Source organism: Cervus canadensis, chromosome 32 (assembly GCF_019320065.1).
Source record: "Cervus canadensis isolate Bull #8, Minnesota chromosome 32, ASM1932006v1, whole genome shotgun sequence".
Classification (NCBI taxonomy): Eukaryota; Metazoa; Chordata; class Mammalia; order Artiodactyla; family Cervidae; genus Cervus; species Cervus canadensis.
The window spans coordinates 10,632,125-10,654,976 of NC_057417.1; the positions used below are offsets into that span (position 1 = coordinate 10,632,125).

The 22,852-nt window shown below is 48.9% G+C and overlaps 1 protein-coding gene across 1 annotated transcript in view; it reads left to right on the plus strand.

The window, feature by feature from the left end:
• Positions 1 to 22,852, plus strand: part of LOC122433058 (nodal modulator 1) — a 55,942-nt gene that overhangs the window by 17,588 nt on the left and 15,502 nt on the right. The window contains exons 10-22 of the mRNA XM_043455509.1: positions 1,143 to 1,248; positions 1,432 to 1,582; positions 6,141 to 6,315; positions 7,695 to 7,836; positions 9,021 to 9,152; positions 10,402 to 10,538; positions 12,031 to 12,118; positions 15,601 to 15,664; positions 16,227 to 16,322; positions 20,580 to 20,798; positions 20,901 to 20,983; positions 21,812 to 21,971; positions 22,338 to 22,464. Coding sequence (XP_043311444.1) covers positions 1,143 to 1,248; positions 1,432 to 1,582; positions 6,141 to 6,315; positions 7,695 to 7,836; positions 9,021 to 9,152; positions 10,402 to 10,538; positions 12,031 to 12,118; positions 15,601 to 15,664; positions 16,227 to 16,322; positions 20,580 to 20,798; positions 20,901 to 20,983; positions 21,812 to 21,971; positions 22,338 to 22,464 — 1,680 coding nt within the window. The remainder of the gene's footprint in view (positions 1 to 1,142; positions 1,249 to 1,431; positions 1,583 to 6,140; positions 6,316 to 7,694; positions 7,837 to 9,020; positions 9,153 to 10,401; positions 10,539 to 12,030; positions 12,119 to 15,600; positions 15,665 to 16,226; positions 16,323 to 20,579; positions 20,799 to 20,900; positions 20,984 to 21,811; positions 21,972 to 22,337; positions 22,465 to 22,852) is intronic.

Here is a 22,852-nt window from a genome sequence, read left to right on the forward strand (position 1 = left end):
CTAATAAAGATGATTGTTGAGCGAATAGATAATTTAATAAGTGGGTTAACCATGTCTTTTTAGACAAAGAGCTATCTGACTAAAGAGGAAGCCATTTTCTTAAAGCTCTCAAGTGCCGTCACATGTATGCATTCCATCCATTCATTCAGGAGTCATTTATTGAGTGCCTACTGTGTACCAGGTAGCTAAGACAGAAGAGGTCCCTGTTTTTATGGAGCCCACGTTCTAGTGGGATGTAGACAAACTAGGAAGAAATCAAACAAGGACATTGGAAAGTTACTGGCTATTGGGAAGGTTTTTGCTGAAACCTCTAAAGTAGATTAGTGTGATTGTCAGTGCATGGTGGGGCAAGAGGCAGGGGCTCCCGAGAGAGGGTAGTCAGGGAGGGCGTCTCGGGGGTGGTGATGGTTTGAGCAGAACCTGAAGGATGAGATGGGACAGCCCATCTCCCGTCTTCTCCAGGTGCGGTAGGAGATCCAGGCTGAGGGAGCAGCTGGTATGAAAGCCCCACATGGTGAAGGCAAGTGGGAATCCCAGATCAGGGTGGCTGAAGCCCAGTGACTGCAGAGGGCCGGGTGCTGCCCCTCACAGGCAGGGAGGGTGCAGACACAAACCGACCTGAGAACGTGGGGTGAGGGGATGTGCAGCAGTAGGGGCCGAGCGAGGGGGTGTAGGTGGACTTAGGACTGGAATTCCGGTGTGGCGGGAAAGCAGAAGGGCCTGAGAGACCTTGCAGAGGTGGAATCCACGGGACTGTGATGCTGGCGGGTGGGCAGCGGGGAGCACGGTGATCCTGGGTTTGGCTGGGAGACTACGGGGTGGCCTGGCCCCCCGGAAACGGCGTCTGGAGGGGAGAGGGCATGGAGGGGGGCTCTCACAGGTCTGACTCAGTGGTCTGTGGGGAAGTCAGTCTCTCGAGCTTTTTCATTCAGTTATTTGACAAATAGCCATTTTCGGGGAATCTAAGGAAGAAGACAGACGTGGCAAGGGATTGCTGGTGGGTGAGTCGGGAGGGAGCCGGGCTGTCGCGGGGGACCAGGAGGAGCCAGCGTGGGCCGGCATGCTGAGCGGTGGCACGAGGGGGCTAAGGGGGCTTCCTTAGCTCAGGTACACGACAGCTTCTCCCTGTTCCTCATCTTCAGCCGGTGTTCCACGTCATGGGATTCTCTGTCACTGGGCGGGTCTTGAATGGACCGGAAGGCGAAGGTGTCCCGGATGCGGTGGTCACGCTGAACAACCAGATCAAAGGTGGGCAGACACGCTGGGCCCAGGCCTGATTGCCGGGGCTGGGTTTTGCTACAGGGGGAAATGGAAAGGAAACAAAATCTTAACAACAGTGTGAAAACAAGCCAGCTTTCGGTATCCCCATGTAGATGAGGAACATGCAGCTGTTTTCGGCTCATCCTTTGTTGGCATATTTTTGTTCTACAGTCAAAACAAAAGCTGATGGCTCGTTTCGCCTGGAGAACATAACCACCGGGACGTACACCATCCACGCCCAGAAGGAGCACCTGTACTTTGAAACCGTCACAATCAAAATCGCGCCCAACACGCCTCAGCTGGCTGACATCATCGCCACGGGGTAAGGGGATTGTGGGGGTCACCACAGGGTAAGGGGATCGTGGGGGTTCCGGGGCTTACATTGGCAGTCAGCAGAGAACAGAGCATCTTCAACCTGACCATGTGTTTCTGCCATGGAGTCCCATCCAGTCTCCGACACCTGTGGAGACTCAGCTGGCTTATTTAGAAAGATCAGAGCTAAATGTTATAAACTGAAGGTACTTAGCTGTTGGCTGCTTCCCGAAAATCATCTTGCTTCAAAATTAAAGTGAGTTTATGATAGAAGAGGATCTGTCGTGCCTGACTTCACATCTGTGGGGCCTTCCTTGGCTTAATTGGAAGGTAGTGTAGTTGGTTGAGAACGTTGGTTGTTAAGATGCTTCGGATCATGGTCACAGTTCTTCCTGTTTTGTTGTGCTTAGCGTGAGTTGTGAGGGGACATGCTGTGGTTGAATTCCTATATTTCATCACATAGTGACCACGTTTAGTGCAGAGAACCCTGGCCTTGGGGTAGAGTCTGGGTCTTTCTTATCTGCATGTTCCCTAGAGAGCGGAGGTGGGGGGAGGCTGCCATCTTTTCCTTGGCAGTAGGTGCTCACTAAACAGTTGGCTCAGTTGGTAAAGAATCTGCCTGCACTGCAGGAGAGATGCGGGTTCGATCCCCGGGTTGGGAAGATCCCCTGGAGAAGGGAATGACCACCCACTCCGGTATTCTTGCCTGGAGAATCCCATGGACAGAGGAGCCTGGTGGGCTATGGGGTGGGGCAGGGTCTGCGTGGAGAGTGGCCCCTCAGAGCAGCGTGGTGTGGATGAGGGGGCACAGCGCCTGGTGTTGCTGGAGTGGAAAGTGCTGAGCGGACGGAGGGAGCAGGTGTCACAGGGCCTCTTCATGCCCCATTGGAAGCGGGGGGCTTTTTCCATCAGGGAGAAAAGTCAAAGGCCAGTAAACAGTTGTAAGCATGGAGGTAACATGGTTAGATTTTTGTCTTCAGTGAGACACGTTGGTGCTATGGCGGGGAAGGCCTCGAAGGGTCGAGACGAGGGTGCGGGAGGCCTGAAAGCGGAGTTGACGAGGGCCTGTATGATGGAGAGATGTCTCGGGGTGCCCAGTCTGAGAGGGAGAGGAGCCAGGCAGGGCTGAAGCGTCAGTTGTGACCACGGGGTCTGCAGGCCCACTAGGTGGCGCTCTTCACCAGGTGCTGAGATGGATTGTGAATCCGGAAGACTTGGTGGCAGAACCTGAAAAGTGTAGGAGCAGGTAGAAGTGGATCTGTGGACCGGAAATAGAATGTCAGCCCTCGAGGGGCGGCCTCAGAGGAGCCTGGGGCGGGGGCTTTAGATGTGACCTCCCGCCGGTCACGGGGGTCCGGGAGCTGAGCCCTGAAGACATGCTTTACTGGCCTGGTCACTGAGGAGGTTTTCTCTAGGCAGGTGGGGGCTCTGGGTCAGGAACTTAGCGAGGAAGCAGACCCCCGAGGAGCCTCAGGAAGTGATCCTGGGCTTCAGTTCTCCCTTTTTCACGAGCAGTTCTGAGCGGCGACTCTGGGGGAGGCCCCGAGGTGAATGCTGGGTGTGTACAGTGAGCCAGACTAATGTTGCAAAGTCAGGGCTGTGGGCTTTCCGGGAGGCAGACTTAAGGCAAGGAACCAGTGATCGTAAGATACAGTGGGTGTGCTGGACGCGCCTGGGGACCCCCAGGGGACTTCCTTCAGGGTGGGGGCTGTGGAGGCCGAGACCTTCGGGACGGCTGAAAGGTAGCCGAGTGGACGACTTGGCAGGTGGAGGGGGTCAGCTTGTTGCAGGAGGGGGGTCCCTCCTGGAAGGGAGCTCTGGGTAGAGGGGTGGGGGGGACAGACAGCGTGGGTGGGGGTGACGGTGAGGCCTTGTGGCCATCTCGTGGGGTGGGCTTTTCCCCAGGTGAGTGGAGACTGTGGATGGGTTTTCAGCCACGGAGCTATGAGTCAGGGTTCTTTGGGAAGATTTTCTTTTCTTTTCCTGACTGCTCTGTGGGGAATAAATGTGTTTGGCGGGGCGGGGGGGAGCCAGAGTAAACTGGAGGGAGTAAATAGGAGGTGCTGGAGGAGTTTTCTGGAGGATATGGTGACCAGTGGGACCTGAGACCGGGTTCTGGGTGGAGGGAAGGAGTAGGTAAGTTTGATGGGTGATAGGCCTGTGCCTCAGAGCCCAGGTTTCCTGTTTCAGGCATTTGGGGAGATGGAGGAGGTACCATTCTCCATTCATGGAGGTAGGGAAACATAGTTTGATTTTACATTTATTCTTTGAAATGGAATTTTGAGTCAAAGAGAAACAGCATTCATTGAGTATCTTTGGAAAAGCTGATCATTCTCCTTTTGGTCCATATAAGCACATTTGTCTTTTAATTCATTGATATTACTTTTTCTTTTATTCCCTTTTAAAACATTATTTATTTGAAAAAGAAAAAAAAAACTGAGTTAAATGACAGTGAGAATGTAGCTGTCTCAGTCGGCACCAAAATTACTAATTTTCTCTCCATAAATGTATTGAATTCTGATGAAAGAATTTTTTTTTTTCAGAGTTTAAACTTTTTATTTTGTTTTGGGGTATAGCCCATTACCAGTGTTGTCTGATGAAAGAATTTGTTGACACAAATTGATTTTTAAGGGCTTCAATGTAACAAACACTCTCCTACCAGCTTTTTAGTTCTTTTTCTAAACTAATGTGTATTTGAGGTTTAGTGTAATTGATCACTTCTCTTTAATGGAGAATTTGAGTAAAACAGGTTAAAGTAACATAACAGTAACCATAACAGGTCATATGGTTAAAGTATTAAAACTTAGGCAAAGGAGTCCAACTTGTAATGAATAAGGGGACTTCTCCTCCTGAAAAAGACACAAATGAAGAGAGTATGGAAACCTTGAGAACAATGCTTTTAGAATTCCCTTCCTGTCGATTTTCTCTGAAAGCACACAGTGGGGAACCAAAAAAAAGGGCAAAACCTTTGCATCCAGATCAGGGCTTGGCACACTTTTTTTCCGTCAAAGACCAGAGAATAAATATTTTAGACTTCATGGGCCCATACAGTCTTTGTGACGAAGCCCACCATAGACAATTCATAAATGAATGGGCATGGCCATGTTCCAGGAAAACTTTATGTGTGCACACTATAATGATATACTTTTTATATGTCACGAGAGAGTCTTTTGATTTTTTTTTCCTTTTTAACCCTTTAGAAGTGTGAAAACCATTCTTAGCTCATGGTCCCAACCAAAACAGGTGGCTGGTGTGACTTGACCGGTGGGCTGTGGTGTCTTACCCCCTGCTGTCCAGCCTGAACCCTCGTGGCCAGCCTGGTCCCATCCCTTTAGAGCAGTGGTCCCCAACCTTTTAGGCACCAGGGACCTGTTTTTTCTTTTCTTTTCTTTTTTGAGATCTGATTTTTGGAAGACAGTTTTTCCATGGTCTAGGGGAAGGCGGGGGCTTCTGTGATGATTCAGGTACTTTATTTATTTACTGTGCACTTTATTTCTTTATGACATCAGCTCCAGCTCAGATCATCAGGCAGTGATGAGACCCAGGAGGCCGGGACCTCCGCTCTGGAGAGGTGACCGTGCCTTGCACGGCTTCCTGGTTCCTTGTGCTGTTTTTTCTTTGCAGCCGAGTGGGCATGCCGGCATCCAGTGCACCCCCTTATTATCCAGCACTGAATCCAGCATTTTTTAATCTCTTCCTGTCAAAAGTAACAGCTGATTTTTATCTAAAGCGATTCTCTTTAAGATTACGAAATGTAAATTTTAGGCAGTTGCAGAATTGCTTGTGACCTCCAGCCATGGGACATGATTACAACTGACTAAACATGAAGACGGCCACTCGGTGGACACTGGGCTTTGCTGGTGTTTGTTAGCGGGTGGATGTGCCTTTCATGTGCTTCTGGAAATGTGCTATGTGGTACTTTACACTCTGCTCATTTGCAGTCTCCAGTCTGAGTCGTTACCTTAATAGGGCTTTTCAATTATAAGTTGCTTCTGTAGCTCCAGCTCCTAAGGAGTTCAATTTTAGCTCTGCATTTCTTTAAACTTAATTACCTTTCCTATTCAGATCTCTCAGATTGCTTTTCTGTGTGCGTTATGTATACTCACAGGCGAGGAAGCCGTCTTTGATAACCCTGCCTTGTTTTACCGCCTGGGTAATACTGCACTTCCTCAGGCAGCTCACAGCTCTTGCTTTTAAGGACTTGCCCACATTCTCAGTTCGTGGCTGCTCCACCGCCAACGACCCAATTACCTGAAACGTTTTTATCATCTACAAATTGTCTGAAAACCGCTTCTGCAGTGGGGAAGGGCCAGCTGTCACCCAGAACACACAAACAGCCCTGCCCCAGGCCCGCCCTCTGCCTTTCCATGTGCAGAAAGTGCTCCAGTCTTCTTTCTAATGATTGCTTGTGAAATTGGAGTCGTTGGGGCTGTATTCCTGTCTCTTCATTAAGATCACACTAGTCTCCGGGATGCGGGCTGGAAGCGGGATGCCGAGTCTGGGTTGCCAAGCACCTTTCCTGTGATAATTGAGTTCTCCTGCTGGGCTGAATGGTCCTCTTGTTGCAGGTTCAGTGTCTGTGGCCAGATATCAATCATTCGCTTCCCTGACGCTGTCAAGCAGATGAGTAAATACAAAGTTGTCCTGGCCTCTCAAGACAAGGACAAGTCTTTGGTCACCGTGGAGACAGACGCTCAGGGATCATTCTGTTTTAAAGCGAAACCAGGGACCTACAAAGTTCAGGTACGACGAATTTTGTTCCGTTTAAGATATTTGAAAAACAAACAACAACAACAACGATTTGAAAGGGTTATTTTAAGATGGGATCAGAGAAGGAGCATTTTCCTTCCCAGCTTCTCATTTTGCAAACTTGCCATTCCTGCTCATAGTCAGTAGAGCAGACAGGCAGCCGGCTTGAGAGGATGCAACAGGCATTTCCCTTTTCCCGTCCTAATGTTTATTAGGGGTTAGTATCAGGCTGCCAGTCACTCGTCTGCCTCCTCAGGCTTCTGGCCGCTGTAGAATATCCACGGGTCCCCAGAAGAGATCAGAGTGAACGCTCTATTCGTGGCAGCTCAGTTACACCCACAGAGCCTGGCTTCTGGACCCTGAGGCCAGAATGGAGCTTCCCATTTCCTGCCCGGCTGTAAATTGAAGATGCTGAGCAGGCCCCACGTGATTCCCCCATCCATCTCCCTGGTGGAGAAGCCGGGGAGACCCTGGCCTGTGCTCTCACCGCCGGGGTGAAGGCCTGAGCACAGGTGGGGGCAGGAGGCCAGAGGTAAGACAAAAGCAGAGGTCAGCCCACCAGCCCCACACTGAGACCATGTCTTAGTGGGTCTCAGGCTCTAACAAATCAAGTCGGCTGCTGCTCCTCCTCCTCCCTGGGGAGGAGCAGGGGATGGGCGAGGGGAGGGAGTCAGGGAGGGTCCTTCTAAGACTTTGCTCTCCTCCAGGCCAGTGGGAGCTCCCAACTCTGAGGAGATGGGGTAGGGGCACAGCCTTCCCCCAGCGTCCACGAACAGCATGCTGTGTGGGTGGTCAGCTTCTTTACCAGCCAGCCAGCTTCTTGTGATGTTGGCCACATAGACAAGCCTTTGGAGACTCCTTCAGAGGCACAATCAGGAACTTTTCCAAGGAAGGGCAGTTCTGGAATGTGATCTCTCTAGGGATGAAGAAGGCCAGCACTGCCTCCTCTCCCAGCCCCTCTTGTGAGCCTGAGAAAGGCACGAAGAAATGAGGGAAGGTCCACTGTTGGTCATCCACGTGGGTCCACAAGCTCACAGTGCATGTCACAAGTGACCTCACGCCAGAATCAGGTTCTGGATTTAGTGTGGTCTCCACCCAGGATACACATGATCAATAACAGCTTTGCGTGCCCCGATACACTTTTATGTGCACCCTGACACCGCGGAAGGCTGGTGTTCTATGTCTGATTAGAAATATGTTTTCTTCACACCAGCAATATGCAGATTTGTTGTGATTATAAATCTATGCCTAGGAATGAACCTTCTCCTTCAGACTCCATCTAGCCTCAGGTCCAGATGGATGATCTGGCATCCTGTTGGCCAGGGAGCAGCGACCCTGAGGTAGCTGCTGATGTTGTCCTGTGTGTCCCACAGGTGATGGTTCCTGAGGCAGAGACCAGGGCGGGGCTGACGCTGAAACCCCAGATGCTGCTGCTGGCTGTGACTGACAGGCCTGTGATGGACGTGGCCTTTGTGCAGTTTTTGGCATCGGTTTCTGGGAAAGTCTCTTGTCTGGGTAAGACGTCAGTTGAAAGTAAGAACAGATGAGTGGAAGAAGCAGGTGGGGAGAGGTGGGGTTTGGGTGGGCTCTTCCTCACTGGGCGGCGGCGAAGGTGACAACACAAGCTGACCTGGGGAGTGGTGTGTGCAGTTCTTTCTGAATAATCGCCGCAATCTCCAGGAACCTTTCTCTTGGAATACTCCTGCTTTGGCTCCCAAAAGAACATGTGGGATTCTTTTTCTGAAAGGAGCTGGGCCCAGGTTTCAATCCCGGCTCTGTCACTTACCAGTATGAGACTGTAAGCATTTACTTGCCCAGCCTCAGTTTTCCTTCAATAAAATGGGAATACTGCTGCTCTCAGAGGGTCTTAATGAGGCTTAAATGTGGTCATATCAAGAGGCCGTATAGCATAGTGGTTAAGATCATAGACTGGAGCCGGACCACATGGGTTTGAACCATTGCTATGTGATGTAGGGTAAGTTACTTAACCTCTCTGTGTTTTGAGTCCCTCATCTGTCATGTGGAGATGTTAATAGTACCTACCTCACGAGGTTATTGTGATGATCAAAGGAGTTAATGTGTGTATGGTAAAGAATCTGCCTGCAATGTGGGAGACCCAGGATTGATCCCTGGGTCAGGAAGATCCCCTGGAGAAGGGCATGGCAACCCCCTCCAGTATTCTTGCCTGGAGAATCCCATGGACAGAGGAGCCTAGTGGGCTACAGTCCATGGATTCACGAAGAGTCTGACATGACTGAGCAGCTAACACTTTTTCATAGCCGTTAGAAGTACCTGGAACACAGCAAGAGCCATCTAAATCTTTGCCATTATTAGTAATATGGTGACGATGATAAAGGGCCCAGTTCTATACCTGGTATGAAGTGGGCATTCAAGAAAGTTTCATTGCCTTTCTGACTTTTTCTCTGGCTCCCGTTGATGCCCATAAATATTGTTTCTGCCACTCCAATAAGAGTTGGGCAGCCTCATTGCTTGCTGCTAGTGCTTACATGGTGGGAGAGGTGGGGGTGTGGGCAAACGTCTTAGAATCAAGTAGATGCCCGTTAGCTTTGAAGGACCCCTCCTGGTGCTGCCCTTCAGGAGCTAAGCGGTAGCAAGCAATGCACAGAGGTTGAGGGTTCGAACTGGTGCTTTGGTTCCCAAGGCCGTCGAGCGAGGCCTCCTGCATCTTCTCCCTACAGACGCTTGCGGTGACCTGCTGGTGACCCTGCAGTCCCTGAGCCGCCAGGGCGAGAAGCGGAGCCTCCAGCTCTCCGGCAAGGTCAACTCAATGACTTTCATGTTTGACAACGTGCTGCCCGGAAAATACAAGAGTAAGAACTGAAGGCCGCACTTCCTGTCTTTGTGAACTTTCTGAAAACCCGCTCTCTAGTTGCATCCCAGCTATACAGCTGTACTTGTTTAACTCTGGTTTGTCCTTTGACCTTGAGTTTGCATTATTTGGCTTGGGCAGTAATGCAGGAGTTGAGGCTTTCTGAACCAACTGCCACCTCATCAGGATGACCCACACACTTCTCCTCATGCCATTTTATTTGTAAATTCCTAAAAACAGTGTCACATGGTTACACTGACCTGTTCTCCTGCTTAGCAGCTGTGTGAGCCTGGCAGCTTACTTGATCTCCCCAGGACTTGGTTTCCCCTTCTGAAGTAGGAGTCACAGAACCTTTCTGCAGAGTGATGGAATCTGGTTTGTAAAGCCCCGGCACAGTGCCTGGGAAGGAGAAGGCACTTTTCCTCGCCTTCCTCAAGAAGCTGCCCATTGCCTATGTTTTTGCTCTGTCAGAATTCAGCTTGAAGCTGCTGGCTGTAAACAGCTTAGAAAGTAGTAGACTGATTTTTCAGGCAAATTATGTTGTCAGTGTCAGGTGTTGGCAAACTATGGCCTGAGGGTGACTGCCTATTTTTATGAATAAAGTTTTATCGGAACACAGCCACGCCCATTTGTTGTGTGTCGTCTGTGGCTGCCTGTGTGCTGCAGAGGCAGAGTTGAATAGTTGAGACCGTGTGGCCTGCAGAGGTGACAATATTTACTCTCTGGCCCCTTACAGAGCAAGTTTGCCAGTGTCTGAATGTCTTACCTATAGCCTGGTCTTAGGCTCAGTTGGATTTCTTTGTTAGTGATTTTAATGGCCATAGGTTTCAGCTTATTTTTTCTCCTTTAGCAATTAGTTATTCCCAGCATGGCCAGCCCTGTATATATACCTACACACACACGTATTTGTCTGTATGTATGTACATAGGGGCTTTCCTGGTGGTTCAGTGGTGATGAAGTCACCTGCCAAAGCAGGAGACACAGATTTGATCCCTGGGTTGGGAAGATCTCCTGGAGAAGAGCATGACACCCCCTCCAGTATTCTTGCCTGGGGAGTCCCATGGACAGAGGGGCCTGGGGGGCTGCAGCCTGTGGGGTCTGAAAAGAGTCGGACACGACTGAGTGGCTCGACAGTAAGAGCAGCGTGTGTATAAACTCGCTCCCGCACTTTGTTAGCGCTGTTCTTCTCGGGGTATTCAGGGAGGTGGTGCGCTCTGCCCACATGGGGGCCCACGTTCTGTACTTTGCAGTCAGCATCCTGCATGAAGACTGGTGCTGGAAGAACAAGAGTCTGGAGGTGGAGGTGCTGGAGGACGACGTGCCCGCCGTTGAGTTCAGGCAGACGGGCTACATGCTCCGGTGCTCTCTTTCCCACGCCATCACTCTGGTAAGCCGGCTGCTAAGGAGGCCTCATTTGGAAGGACACTCGCCCTATGTAGTGCGAGAAGGACGAGTGTGCCAAGAGGATCGTCAGCATAGTCAAGCCAGATTTCCTTTTCTGCCCCTCAGCTCACCCACCTGTTATGGAAACACTGTCAGGAAGCATGTTAAGTCCCTTAGTGGAAAGATGCCTTTATTGGGGAGAGTTCCTTGTCCTGGCTCCACGTTAAAACTAACTTTGACTAGTGATTTAGGAAAGCCGTTGATGTAGTGCAGAGCATGTGGGCTTTTTAGGCCTGGCCAAGTTCGAGTAATGTTTGCGAGCCTCCATTTTCTCTTCTGAATTTGAGATCATAGTACTCACTCCCCAGGGCGGCAGTGAGGTATGAGTAAATCTCTTAGGTATTAGTAGTTTTCCCGTGTACCCTGCTCTTGCTTATGGACAGGTGCAGCTGGGCAGAGCTGGCTGTCCTCTTGCAGCCTCTGTGGCTGGGTTGGCAGTTGCCCAGGGGGTTTTAGGAAGGGGAGCATCTGTGTCGCCCTGCATAGGTCCGTTCCTGAGCGTCGTATAATCTCCTGACTTCTGGCAACGGCAGGTGTCATTGTCCGGTCTCAGGGCAAAACAGGGGCAAATGACAGTTAAGTGGCTGCTTGTGTTAGACACCAGAGCGGTGAGACTGGTCTCTCTAATGCCAGTTGAGTGCTGGAACCGCTCAACTACCAGTGGTCCCAGGCAGCTTTGTTACAGGAAACGGGTTGATTAATAATCCGGTTGAGAACAAGTGAGAGACATTCGGGAAACCATTGCTTGATTTCCATTTCTCTTAGACTAAGAACGTACTCCTAATGATGGCCAGCCCTTCACTGACTCCCACCTCACCCCCTTCCCCTCTCCCTCTCATTTACTGGGCCCTGGCACACCAGCTGCCTCCAGTTCCACACCAAGCTCGGTCCCTTCCCCGGGCCTTTGCACATATTCTTCTCTGCCCTAAATGCTGCGTCTTCTCCACAACTGAGCATAGTTGCTTCTTCTCATTATTCAGGCTGAAGCCCCAGTGTTACCTGCTCGGGGTGGGGCCTGTCTTGAGGCCAAGCTGAACAAGCCTCTGCGGTGGGCGCTGTCTCCTGCTCCCTGTTTATTTCCTGCTAAGCTCAATGACTTCCTAGCTGAAATCTACTGACTTCTCTATTGATTGCATGGATTTTCTGTCTTCCCATATCAGAATGTAAACCACGCTGAAAACAAGAGCCGTGGCAGCAAACAGGGCCTAGCCTAGGGTCTGCCGCATAGCAGGTGCTCAGTAAATGTTAGTTGATTGAATGAGAAAGATCACGCTTCTGTTGGAAGTTTTGGAAGACTTTTAATTTTCCCCTGGCATCCAGCTGTTCAAATGATTAATGTGCAAAACAGATGACTGGTTCAGAAACAGAAATCTTATTCATCATCTGGGTGTCTCCATCTTCCCTGGTAAGGCATTGTATTGGCTTTGCTCCCTTAGGAATTTTACCAGGATGGGAATGGACCTGAGAACGTGGGGATTTATAACCTCTCCAAAGGAGTCAACCGATTCTGCCTGTCCAAGCCCGGTGAGTCTGGAAGGATTGATGTCCTCTGAGTGAGGGAAATGGAGAGGCTCTCGAGGGTGTTTTCAGAGGTGTTTTTCCCCATCTCGGTTCAGTTTGCATCAAGCTATCAATTTTGGTTGTGGGTAACGCCTCTGGAGGGAGCAGCATTTTTACCCAGAGAATTAGAGCTGGGGGTTGGCACATGTTCCCAGGCTCTGAGTTTGAGTTGGGTCCAGACCACGGGGCCCTTTCACTTCTAAAAATTGAACACCATCAGCCCATGACCTCTCCTGGTGAGTGATCACTCCCACCTTGCTTAAAATCCTTTAGTGGCTTCTTTCTCTCTTTGTTAATCACTTTATTGAGATGCAATTTGCAGACCATAAAATTCACCCACTTAAAATGTACAATGCAGTGATTTTTAGTAAATATACCTAGCCATACAACCATATAATCCAGTTCAGAACATTTTCATCGTTCTAGTGATTCCTTCCTACATGTTTACAGTTCATCTCTATTCCCAGCTTTTGGCAACCACTAATCTATTTTCTGTCTCTGTGAATTTGCCTTGTTTGGACACTTCATATAGTGAGATCGTACAATACTGTTATTTTTTAGGCTCCTTTCACTTAGCATAATGTTTTTGAAGTTCTTTCAGGTCATAGCAGATGTTAATAATTTGTTCCTTTTTATTGGTGAACAGTATTCTGTAGCATGGATGTATCCATTTTTTTTTTTGTATCCATTTACCAGTTGGTGGGTATTTGAATTGTTTCCAGTTTGGGGCTATTATGAATAATGTTGCTATGAACATTTGTGTACAGGTTTTGTGTGGACATCTGTTGGGGAGATACCTAGGAATGGAATCAAATGATAAATTTATGCTTAATTTTTTCAGAAACTGCCAAAATATTTTCTGAGAACGCTGTATTTGCCATTTGATATTCCCACCAGCTATGTCTGAGGGTTTCGGTTTTTCTACCTCTTTACCATTATTTGTTACTATCTTTTTGATTTGTAGCACCCTGGTGGTTCTAAAGTAGTTTTATTTTGTGTTTTCCTAAGGAATAATTTTGGGACTTCTGTTGGTTTCAAGATAAAGTACAGTAACCTCCATTTACCCACAGTTTCGCGTCCCACAGTTTCAGTTACCTCTGGTCGACTGCAGTCCAAAAACATTAAATGGGAAATTCCAGAAATAAACAGTTTATACCTTTTAAATTGCATGCCTTCTGAGTAGCGTGGTGAAGTCTCTGACTGTCTTGCTCCTGTCCGGCCCTTTAGCACATCTGCATATGTGTTACTCACCTGTTAGTGTAGATAAAAACTTAGTACGTAGAGGGTTTGGTACTATCTGTGATTTCAGGCATCCCCTGGGGGTCTTCCACGTGTACACCACGGATAGGGCACAGTCATGTACAAAACGCTTAATCAGACCTTGAGCTCCTGTGTGACCTAGCTCTACCTGTCACTCTGTTCCAGCCACTGCGTTCTGTGTTTTAATTAGGATGCCTTTGGCTGCAAGTAACAAAATCTGTATGACAGCCCCCGACAAGTGGGGTTAATTTGGTTCATTAACAAAGACTAGCGGCGGTACTTCTCTGGTGGTGCAGTGGTTAAGATTCTGCCCTTCCAATGCAGGGGACACGGGTTTGATCCCTGTTTGGGGAACTAAGATCCCGCGTGCCATACAGTACGACCGAAAAATGAAAACAAAACAAAACAAAGACTAACAGCTCAGGCGTGGGTTCAGATGGTAGGTGTTAGGGTTGGTGTCTTTGTGATTCTTTTAGCCCTTTCCCTTGCTTTTTTTAAAAATAAGCTATGCTCTTAATTCTTTTTTTTTTTTTTAATTTTTAAAAAGTGTATTCTGTGCTTGGTCTTTGTTGCTGTGTGGGCTGTTCTTTAGTTGCAGTGAGCAGGCTTCTCACTGTGGTGGTTTCTCTTGTTGCTGAGCACAGGCTCTTGGGCCCACGGGCTTCAGTAATTGCAGCTCCTGGGCCCTAAAGTGCTTTCTCAATAGCTGTGGTGCAGTGACTAAACAACAGCAGAACGGGCTTAGTTGCTCCGTGGCATGTGGAATCTTCCTGGACCAGAGTTCAGACCCTTGTCTCCTGCCTTGGCAGGTGGACTTTACCTCTGAGCCACTGGGGAAACCCCCACTTGTTTGTTTGGTTTTTTTTTTTTTTGCCTTGTTTTCAAGGTGCCAACTGTTGCTCCAGAAAACTTATGTTTAGGGCAAGAAGGTGAGAGGAGGGGTGGGCAAACATTTTCCATGCCACATCCTCCAGGAAACTTCCCTTATGTCTTATCATCCAGAACCGTGTCTCATGGCCAATTCTAGCTGCAAGGGAGCCTGGGGCAGCTGGATTTGCTGCTGGAGGCTGGCATGCTTTCACCCTGAACGTAAGCGGGAGCTGGTGTGAAGGCAGGAAGGCAGCTGTTAGGGGGGCGGCCAGCAAGCCTGTGGTTCAGGTGTGTGCTCTGCCTCAGTGCCCGCCACCCCCACCCCGCTCCCCCTTCACCTAGCCCTGCCGACCCGCCTGTCACTTCCTGGTTCTGATGTTCCTCCCCAGGGAGGCTAGTGCCCCAGTGTCGCTGGGAGCTCGCTACCTCGTGCCCACGAGGCCCGGGTCCTCCCCGGACCACACCCATCACACCTGGTGGCCGTAGAACTCCTCTCTCTCTCTGTAGATGGCAGATCCCGTGAAGGCAGGGACTCTGTGTGTTCCCCACTCTGTGTCAACACTTGGCACAACACCTGGCCCGAGTGTTGGCCTGTCAACATTTGTCAAATGAGAGAACAAAGAAAATGAATGAAGAAACCTAATAATTTTTTTTTTTTTAGGTAACTGCACTGAGGCTTAATCAGTGTGATGAGAATTGCAGAGGTGATTTGAACGAATTTCATGTTGGGTTAGGCAGATGGCCAGAATGCTGGTGAAAGATCATTTGGGAGAATCCACTGTTACACTTGGCTCCTTCCTGAAACTGTATTCTTCTGGCAAACAACATCATATGTCCTTAATCTGAGTGTTAGCCTGATTAGCTCATGGCGTGGAAGTGTTTTCTGTAGCTATTTCTTGGGTTTTCTGGGACTTCTCTGCCCCATGCACCTTTTAGGAATATTTATAGGACGGAGTCCAGACTGTGACAGTCTTTTGGATCTTTAACAGAATCTGTTAAGTAGGAAATTCTCGGTCTGAATCACAGTACAAACTACTTCCTGTTCTTCCTCGTGCATGTGTGTTAGCTTGGTCTGCGCAGGCTAAACCACTGTGAGCTGTTAAATGATGGAAAATGAAAATCCCGACCTGGTGAGCAGACCTTTGAGTGGGTGGGTCATTGGTAAGAAGCTGTCCGTAGGCAGTGGAAAAGGCATTTCTGATCCGGTATGTGATATGTTAGGAAGGAGAGGCACTGCCTTGGGATTCCAGATGTTGGAATTGCTCAGTGGAATAGATGCTCTTCTCTGAAAATGACTTTTGATTTCCTGGCTTCAGGTGTGTACAAGGTGACCCCTCGCTCCTGCCACCGGTTTGAGCAAGCGTTCTACACCTATGACACGTAAGTCGGGTGCTGACCGCTCTTGTGGTGTCTGTGGAGGGGAGTGAGCGTGGATCTCTGCGACAGTTATTTCTGAGAACAAGGGGATTTTTTTGCATGTTTTCTGGAAGCAGTAAGGTTAGGCAGTGAAAAGAATTTGTAGATAAGGATTTTAAGACACTTGGGTAAATTACCGAGGAAGCGAAGATAGAGCTCTTCCCCAAGAATTCTGTAAACCCAGGACGGAAGGCTATGGTTTTGATCTGGCTTGAATGTAACGTCTGTTGAATCTTCCAGCCTCACTGATAGGAATTTCTCAAGCTCAAGTCTACGATTTTCCTGTTTTTACAAATGCTTGTGGGTTTCAATGGGAATTAGAGACGTAAAGTTTGGGAATGGAGAATCCGTTTACCCTTAAAGACACTTGTATGTATTTCAGAAGTTTTTTCATGCCAAGCTAAGAGCAGTTTCACATAGTATATTTCAGGGTCAGGAAGGTCGCCCATAAAGGGCATTGTTTGTGATCCTTTGAGGCTGTCGAGGCGATGTTATGGTGTTTTCTTTCCACCTGTCTGATTTACAGGTCTTCACCCAGTATATTGACATTGACAGCCATTCGCCATCACGTCCTTGGAACGATCACCACTGACAAAATGATGGATGTGACTGTGACAATCAAGTAAGGCTGGTGCTCCATGGTGGGCCGAGCGTGGGAGGGTGGGGGGCCAGGCCATCTTCTCTCAGAGCTGCTCCGAAAACTATTTTTGATTTGTTATCTCTAGGTATACATACAAATGGCCTTCCCTCTTATATGACATGGCCGTAAATTCACAACAGCTCTCCTTTCCTTTTATGATTCAGGAATTAACCGTGGATGAGGAAGAGCCTCCTGACAGCTCGTTCCAGTGCCTTAAATTTCTGCTTGAACTCTTTACACTTCCTGTCTCTGCTAAGGGAAAAAAAAAAATCTCTGGTTTGTTCACTGTATTTCAAGTGTTTTAGCAGATTCAAAAAAATTTGCCCATTTTTCTTTAGACCCTTTCTCGAAGGCTTGGGAAATAGAGATGACACCTTAGGTGAGAAGGATCGTGAGAGAAAGTGGATGAAATGCACTCCCTCGCTGAGGGTCAGGTTTGCTTGCATGTCACCTTTGAGAGGAATTTTTGCCCTGTGGTGGCTGCATCTGACACCCTAATTTTCTCAAGAAACGAAAGAGTTTTAACAGTATGACTGCCTTTGTCAAAGAGAATGGATATCTGAGTAACTTTCTTCCAATTTACCTTATTTGAAGTTGCCTTTCCAGCCACGTCTCCGTTTCTCTGTACACCTCCTGTTCACCCATCCGTCTGTGAAGAAAATATTTATGGCGAATCCTCAGTGTTGTGTTAAGGCGCTGGGCACAGGCAGCAGCCCCTGCCCTTGTGGAACTTACAGTCTCACGGGGGAGGCGGCTAGTAGTCCGGAGCTATAACATTGCAGCTGCCTTAAGTGCTTTGCACAAAACAGGCTTCCCTGATAGCTTAGTTGGTAAAGAATCCGCCTGCAGTGCAGGAGACCCTGGTTTGATTCCTGGGTTGGGAAGATCTGCTGGAGAAAGGATAGGCTACCCACTCCAGTATTCTTGGGCTTCCCTTGTGGCTTAGTTGGTAAGGAATCCGCCTGCAATATGGGAGACCTGGGTTTCATTCCTGGGTTGGGAAGATGCCCTGGAGAAGGGAACTGTCACCCACTCCAGTACTCTGGCCTGGAGAATTCCATGGACTGTGAAGTCCATGGGGCTGCAAAGAGTTGGACACGACTGAGTGACTCACTTTTTGGCTTCCCTGATAGCTCAGTTGGTAAAGAATCTGCCTGCAGTGCAGGAGACCCTGGTTTGATTCTGGGTTAGGAAGATGCCCTGGAGGAAGGAGAGGCTACCCACTCCAGTATTCTAGCCTGGAGAATTCCCTGGACTGTACAGTCCATGGGGTCGCAAAGAGTTGACACGACTGAGCGACTTTCACTTAAGTGCTTTGAATTTTTCCTTGTTGGGGGATTGGAGTCCATGCAAGAGAGGTAGGCTGCTGGGGTCAGCCCACGTTAAGGGTTTTAGCTTTGTCCCTGGATACTCTGACATAGTTCAAGTAGATGGATCATGCTTTTTGTTTGAAGAAAGTCCCCCTGGGTGCTGAGTAGAGAACAGATACAAGAGGCCCAGGAGTGGAAGTTGCCTAAGGCAGAGGGCAGAGAGTCCTGTAGGAGACCAGGCGAGGGGATGGGGGCTTCGTCCAGACGGTGGCAGTGGGTGGAGAGCAGTGGACAGATAGGAGAGTCATCGGGCAGGCTGAGTGGTGAGACATGGCAGCAGGCTGACCACGTGGGCTCAGGGAGGGAAGAATATCAGGGGCAGCTGTTGGTCTCTGACTTGATTATTGGGGTTCATATTCACCAGGGTGACCAGGTGGTGCCGGAGCAACACCTTTAAGTATTTTCCCGCCTGGAAAGTATGAATTACTGGTATGACTCAGAATTCATATTTTTTTTTTTTTTCACAATCTCTACTTTTATTGCCTAATTAGATTTTATTTCCATCTGGACAGCTTACTTTTTATTGGTGCGTGACGATATGATTTGTTTTTTGTTTTTCCTTCTGAACCTGGATGAAAAGAAAACTCAGTTCTGGGAGGGAATGTCAGATAAGGGTACAGAATATGGTGAAATGGTGCTCGGTATCCTCAAAAAAATTAGCAAAATCAATCCTAGAAGATCCCTTATTTGCCCTCTTGCTGGTTAATAAATAGACTGCTGGGGAAAGGGAGGAATAGATTCAAGGGCAAAGAAGGGTCCAGATGGGATGAGGAAAGCAGGGACAGGTGTGTCTACCCCACTCTCTCCTGCTCTCACTTACACCTATCCTCTAAATAAAGTAGTAGTAGACTTTACTGCTACTGCTAAGTCACTTCAGTCGTGTCTGACTCTGTGCGACCCCATCCCTGGGATTCTCCAGGCAAGAACATTGGAGTGGGTTGCCATTTCCTTCTCCAGTGCATAAAAGTGAAAAGTGAAAGTGAAGTCGCTCAGTCATGTCTGACTCTTCGAGACCCCATGGACTGCAGCCTACCAGGCTCCTCCATCCATGGGATTTTCCAGGCAAGAGTACTGGAGTGGGGTGCCATTGCCTTCTCCGTCATATTTTTACCAGTAGTGAGTTCATGTTATATTGTTTTTGGTCTTCATTAAGTTTATTTTTGTAACCTCAGAAGAGATTTTGTTTTGTTGGTTTGTGCTGAGAGTTACATGAAATGCAGCTGGACATGGCCAGGGGCGGGGTCCTTGTGGGGATCTTGTACTTCCCAGATCCAACACTGGGCTCCTGGTGGTCGCCCTCCACAGACCTCCTCTGTAGCCTTCCCTGTTTCACATATGGCAGCTCCATCTTTCTCATTGGTCCTTGACAAAATCTTTTTTTCTCTTGCATCGCATACCTAGCCGATCCACCTGCAAATCCTGGGCTCTACAATCCATGGGAGTTGGTTCCAAGATACCCTGTGGTTACCAGAATCTGCAGATGATCGAGTCCCTTATAAAGCAGAGTCCCTTTGCATATAACCTACGCACATCCTCCCCTGTGCTTTAAATATACTTTAAATCATCTCTGGGTTACACTATCCAATACAATGTAAATGCTATGTAAATAGTTGTAAATACAATGTAAATGCTATGTGAATAGTTACCAGCATGTGGCAAATTCAAGTTCTGCTTTTTGGAACTTTCTGGAATCCCCCCCCCAAACATTTTCCATCTGATTGGTTGAATCCTCAGATGTGGAACCTGTGGAAATGGAGGGCTGACTGTACATCTGCCATCCGTTCCTTTCTTAGCACTTGGCCTCTCTACTTTGGTTTGACCCACTGTTGTCTCTTGCCAGTTTTGTTGCTGTAGCTTCCTGTCTGACCTCTGTGTTTTGGCTGTTGTTTCATAATAGTTCATGTAGAATCAGAGTGATCTTAGTAGAGACCCTGTCATCTCTTTAAAACTCCACCCAGCCTGGGTCCAGCCAAGGTTTGCAAAGCCTTTGTCTGACCCCTGATCTGACTCTACCTGGGTCCCTCTGTCCCTGTTCCTGGTCTCCTTGCTGTCCCTGGAGCATGGCCAGGGAGCTGCCTCCACGGCTCTGAGACTTTCTCACCTCTTGCCTGGGGCCTCCTCACCCAGAGCGTGTGGCTTGCTCTCTTCCTTCCTTCAAGTCGGCTTGGTGTCGCCTGATCAGAAAGGCCTGTGCTCAGTCGCTCAGTTGTATCTGACTCTTTGTGACCCCATGGACTGTAGCCCACCAGGCTCCTCTGTCCATGGAATTTTCCAGGCAAGAATAGTGGAGTGGGTTGCCATTCCTTCTCTGAGAAAGGCCTGAGTCCCTAGTTGAATATAGTCCCCCTCCTCCATCCCTGCCCCCCCAGCTCTCTCATCTTTCCACACTGCTTTATTTTTCTTTGCTGCACTTATCATCTCACATCATTTTTCTGTTGGTCGTCTGCCTCTTCCCATGAATGTGGATTCCACAGATTAGGGGATGTTGTCTGTTACAGTCTCCCTAGCCCCTGATTCTCTTGCAGAGCACATTCTCAGTAAAGATGGAAAGAAAGACAGAAGATGGTAGTGTGGAAGGGACTCCACGTCCTTCGGGAAGTTGACAATTTCCTTCAAATCATAGTCAGTGATACTTCATCCCAGCCCAGATCTCCCAGATGCTTCCATGTGGCGAAAAAGTTCAGTTTCCTGTTGTTGTTTTTTTTAAACTGTTTATCCCAAACAGGAGAAGACTGTGCCACAGTTGGTGGCCTTATGAGGTGCTTGGCTTTTTTTTTTTAACTGATGGATCTCTGCTTGCAGAAGGGTCTGATTTCCACCGGCCTCAGGGGTCCCTGACTCCGTGTTCTGGGCTGCTCCTTTCTTCCAGGTCTTCCATTGACAGCGAGCCCGCCCTGGTCCTCGGCCCCCTGAAGTCCGTGCAGGAGCTGCGGAGGGAGCAGCAGCTGGCCGAGATTGAGAGCCGCAGGCAAGAGCGGGAGAAGAGCGGCGAAGAGGCCGGCAGCGAGGGGAGGACCAAGCCCCCTGTGCAGGAGATGGTGGACGAGTTGCAGGGCCCTTTCTCCTACGACTTTTCCTACTGGGCCCGGTAAGCACCCATGGTGGGCTTTCCTTGCAGGGTCCCTCTGTTCGGATGTCCTTCCTTCTGGGGGGACAGGCCAGCCACATTGAAGTGTCTTCATTATTTTAGGTCTGGAGAGAAAATCACTGTCACTCCTTCATCTAAAGAGCTGCTCTTTTATCCTCCTTCCATGGAAGCCACCGTCAGTGGAGGTAAATGTCAGCTCAGCTAGCCGACGACACACCTTCACAACTGTTCTTTTCCCTGCCTTTAGGATTGTGTTCTGTGCTGTTTTATAGTGAAGCCATCTTCGTAAGGCATCTTCAGTCCTCGTTGGCGCATAGATGTTACTATTTGATGAGTGAGTGAATGAGTGAGAGGTCTAAATCAGTAAACATAACTCTCACTGTTAGAATTGGGGATCTTTTTGGAAAAGGACTTGCTTTTCCTTGATGTTATCAGGTTGACACCAGAAGGCAGATGAAAAGCAACAGCATCCGTTGTCGAAACCTCTGAAATGTCTTCATGTATCTGAACTGTTCGTGATGTTTGTTTTGGGCTGGGGTGATGGAAGGGTCTTTTGGGGATGAGATAACCAGGAGCTGGTGGAATGGTTAGGCAGCTTTTGCCAGCATCACGGGTTCAGTAAACCCTGACCATTTGTGTGTTTGGAAGGAGAGTGTTGAAGGGCATGGCTGTCCAGCGGGCGGCCTGTCTGGGGCCGCCTTCCAGGCTGGGTCCTCTGAGGTCTGGCCGCACAGGCTCTGACCTGCGGTACTGGCTTCTGTCCTCACTTGTGGTCAGTGAGGGCTGAGGAACAGGAGCTGGGGAAAGCCAGCTTTGTTGGCTCTTCCTGCTAACATTCCTGACAGTTTAACGGGGCCGTTCATAAATGTTGAGAGGCTTGGACCACTTGTAGTTCCTGAGGATTCTGAGATAGTCAAAAGCCTCACTGGAGTTATTTTTGGATATCTCAGTTTTAGGCCCTTCTTTAATGGGAAGCCCCACTCTCTTCCTCTGTTTGTCTCTTTCCTGTGTAGAAAGCTGCCCAGGGAAGCTGATCGAGATCCAAGGGAAAGCAGGCTTGTTTCTAGAAGGCCAGATCCACCCAGAGTTGGAAGGAGTCGAGATCGTCATCAGTGAAAAGGGGGCAAGTTCACCCCTGATCACGGTCTTTACCGATGACAAAGGTGCCTATAGGTAAGCCGGTGACCAAGAACCAGTTGGTTGGGACCAGTCGGGGAGCCCATGCTGAGTCCATAGCTCAGACCATAAAGAATCCACCTGCAATACAGGAGACCTGGGTTTGATCCCTGGGTTGGGAAGATCCGCTGGAGGAGGGCACGGCAACCCACTCTTGCCTGGAGAATCCCATGACCAAAGGAGCCTGGTGGGCTACAGTTGATGGGGTCACAAAGAGTCGGAACACAGCTGAGCAACTAACACTTCCACATTTTCAGTCGGGAAGCCCAGGAAAGAAGCTGGGGAGCCAGATTTCCTGGGGCAGGTGATGCTTCCTCTAGGATTTGGAGCAAGGCATCACCAGCGTTTCTTTCTTTTATTCAGTGTTGGGCCCTTGCACAGTGACCTGGAGTACACCGTGTCCTCGCAGAAGGAGGGCTATGTTTTGACTGCAGTGGAAGGAACCATAGGCGACTTTAAGGCTTATGCCTTGGCAGGCGTGAGCTTTGAGGTAACACCGTGTGCTTTTAAAAAGCAGTTTTATGGAGTATAACAACCATACAATAAACTGCACGGAAAGTGCATAATCTGACAGTTTGGACACATGACAGCAGCCGTGAAAATACCACCACAGTCAAAACAGTGGGCACATCTGTCACCCCTCAAAATTTCCCCGCACCCTCGGTAGCCCCTCTCTCCTGGCCCTCCCCACCTCTCTGACCTGCCTTCTGTCACTGTAGATCAGTTTGCAGTTCTTAGAATTTTATATAATGGAATTATTCAGGCCGTACTCTTTTTACTCTGCCTTCTTTCACTTGTAATTTCGGAGATCTGTTGACTTCGGCTTGTGTGCATACCTTCTGGGAAGCATCTTAAGCTTTCATCCTTGACTCTGTTCT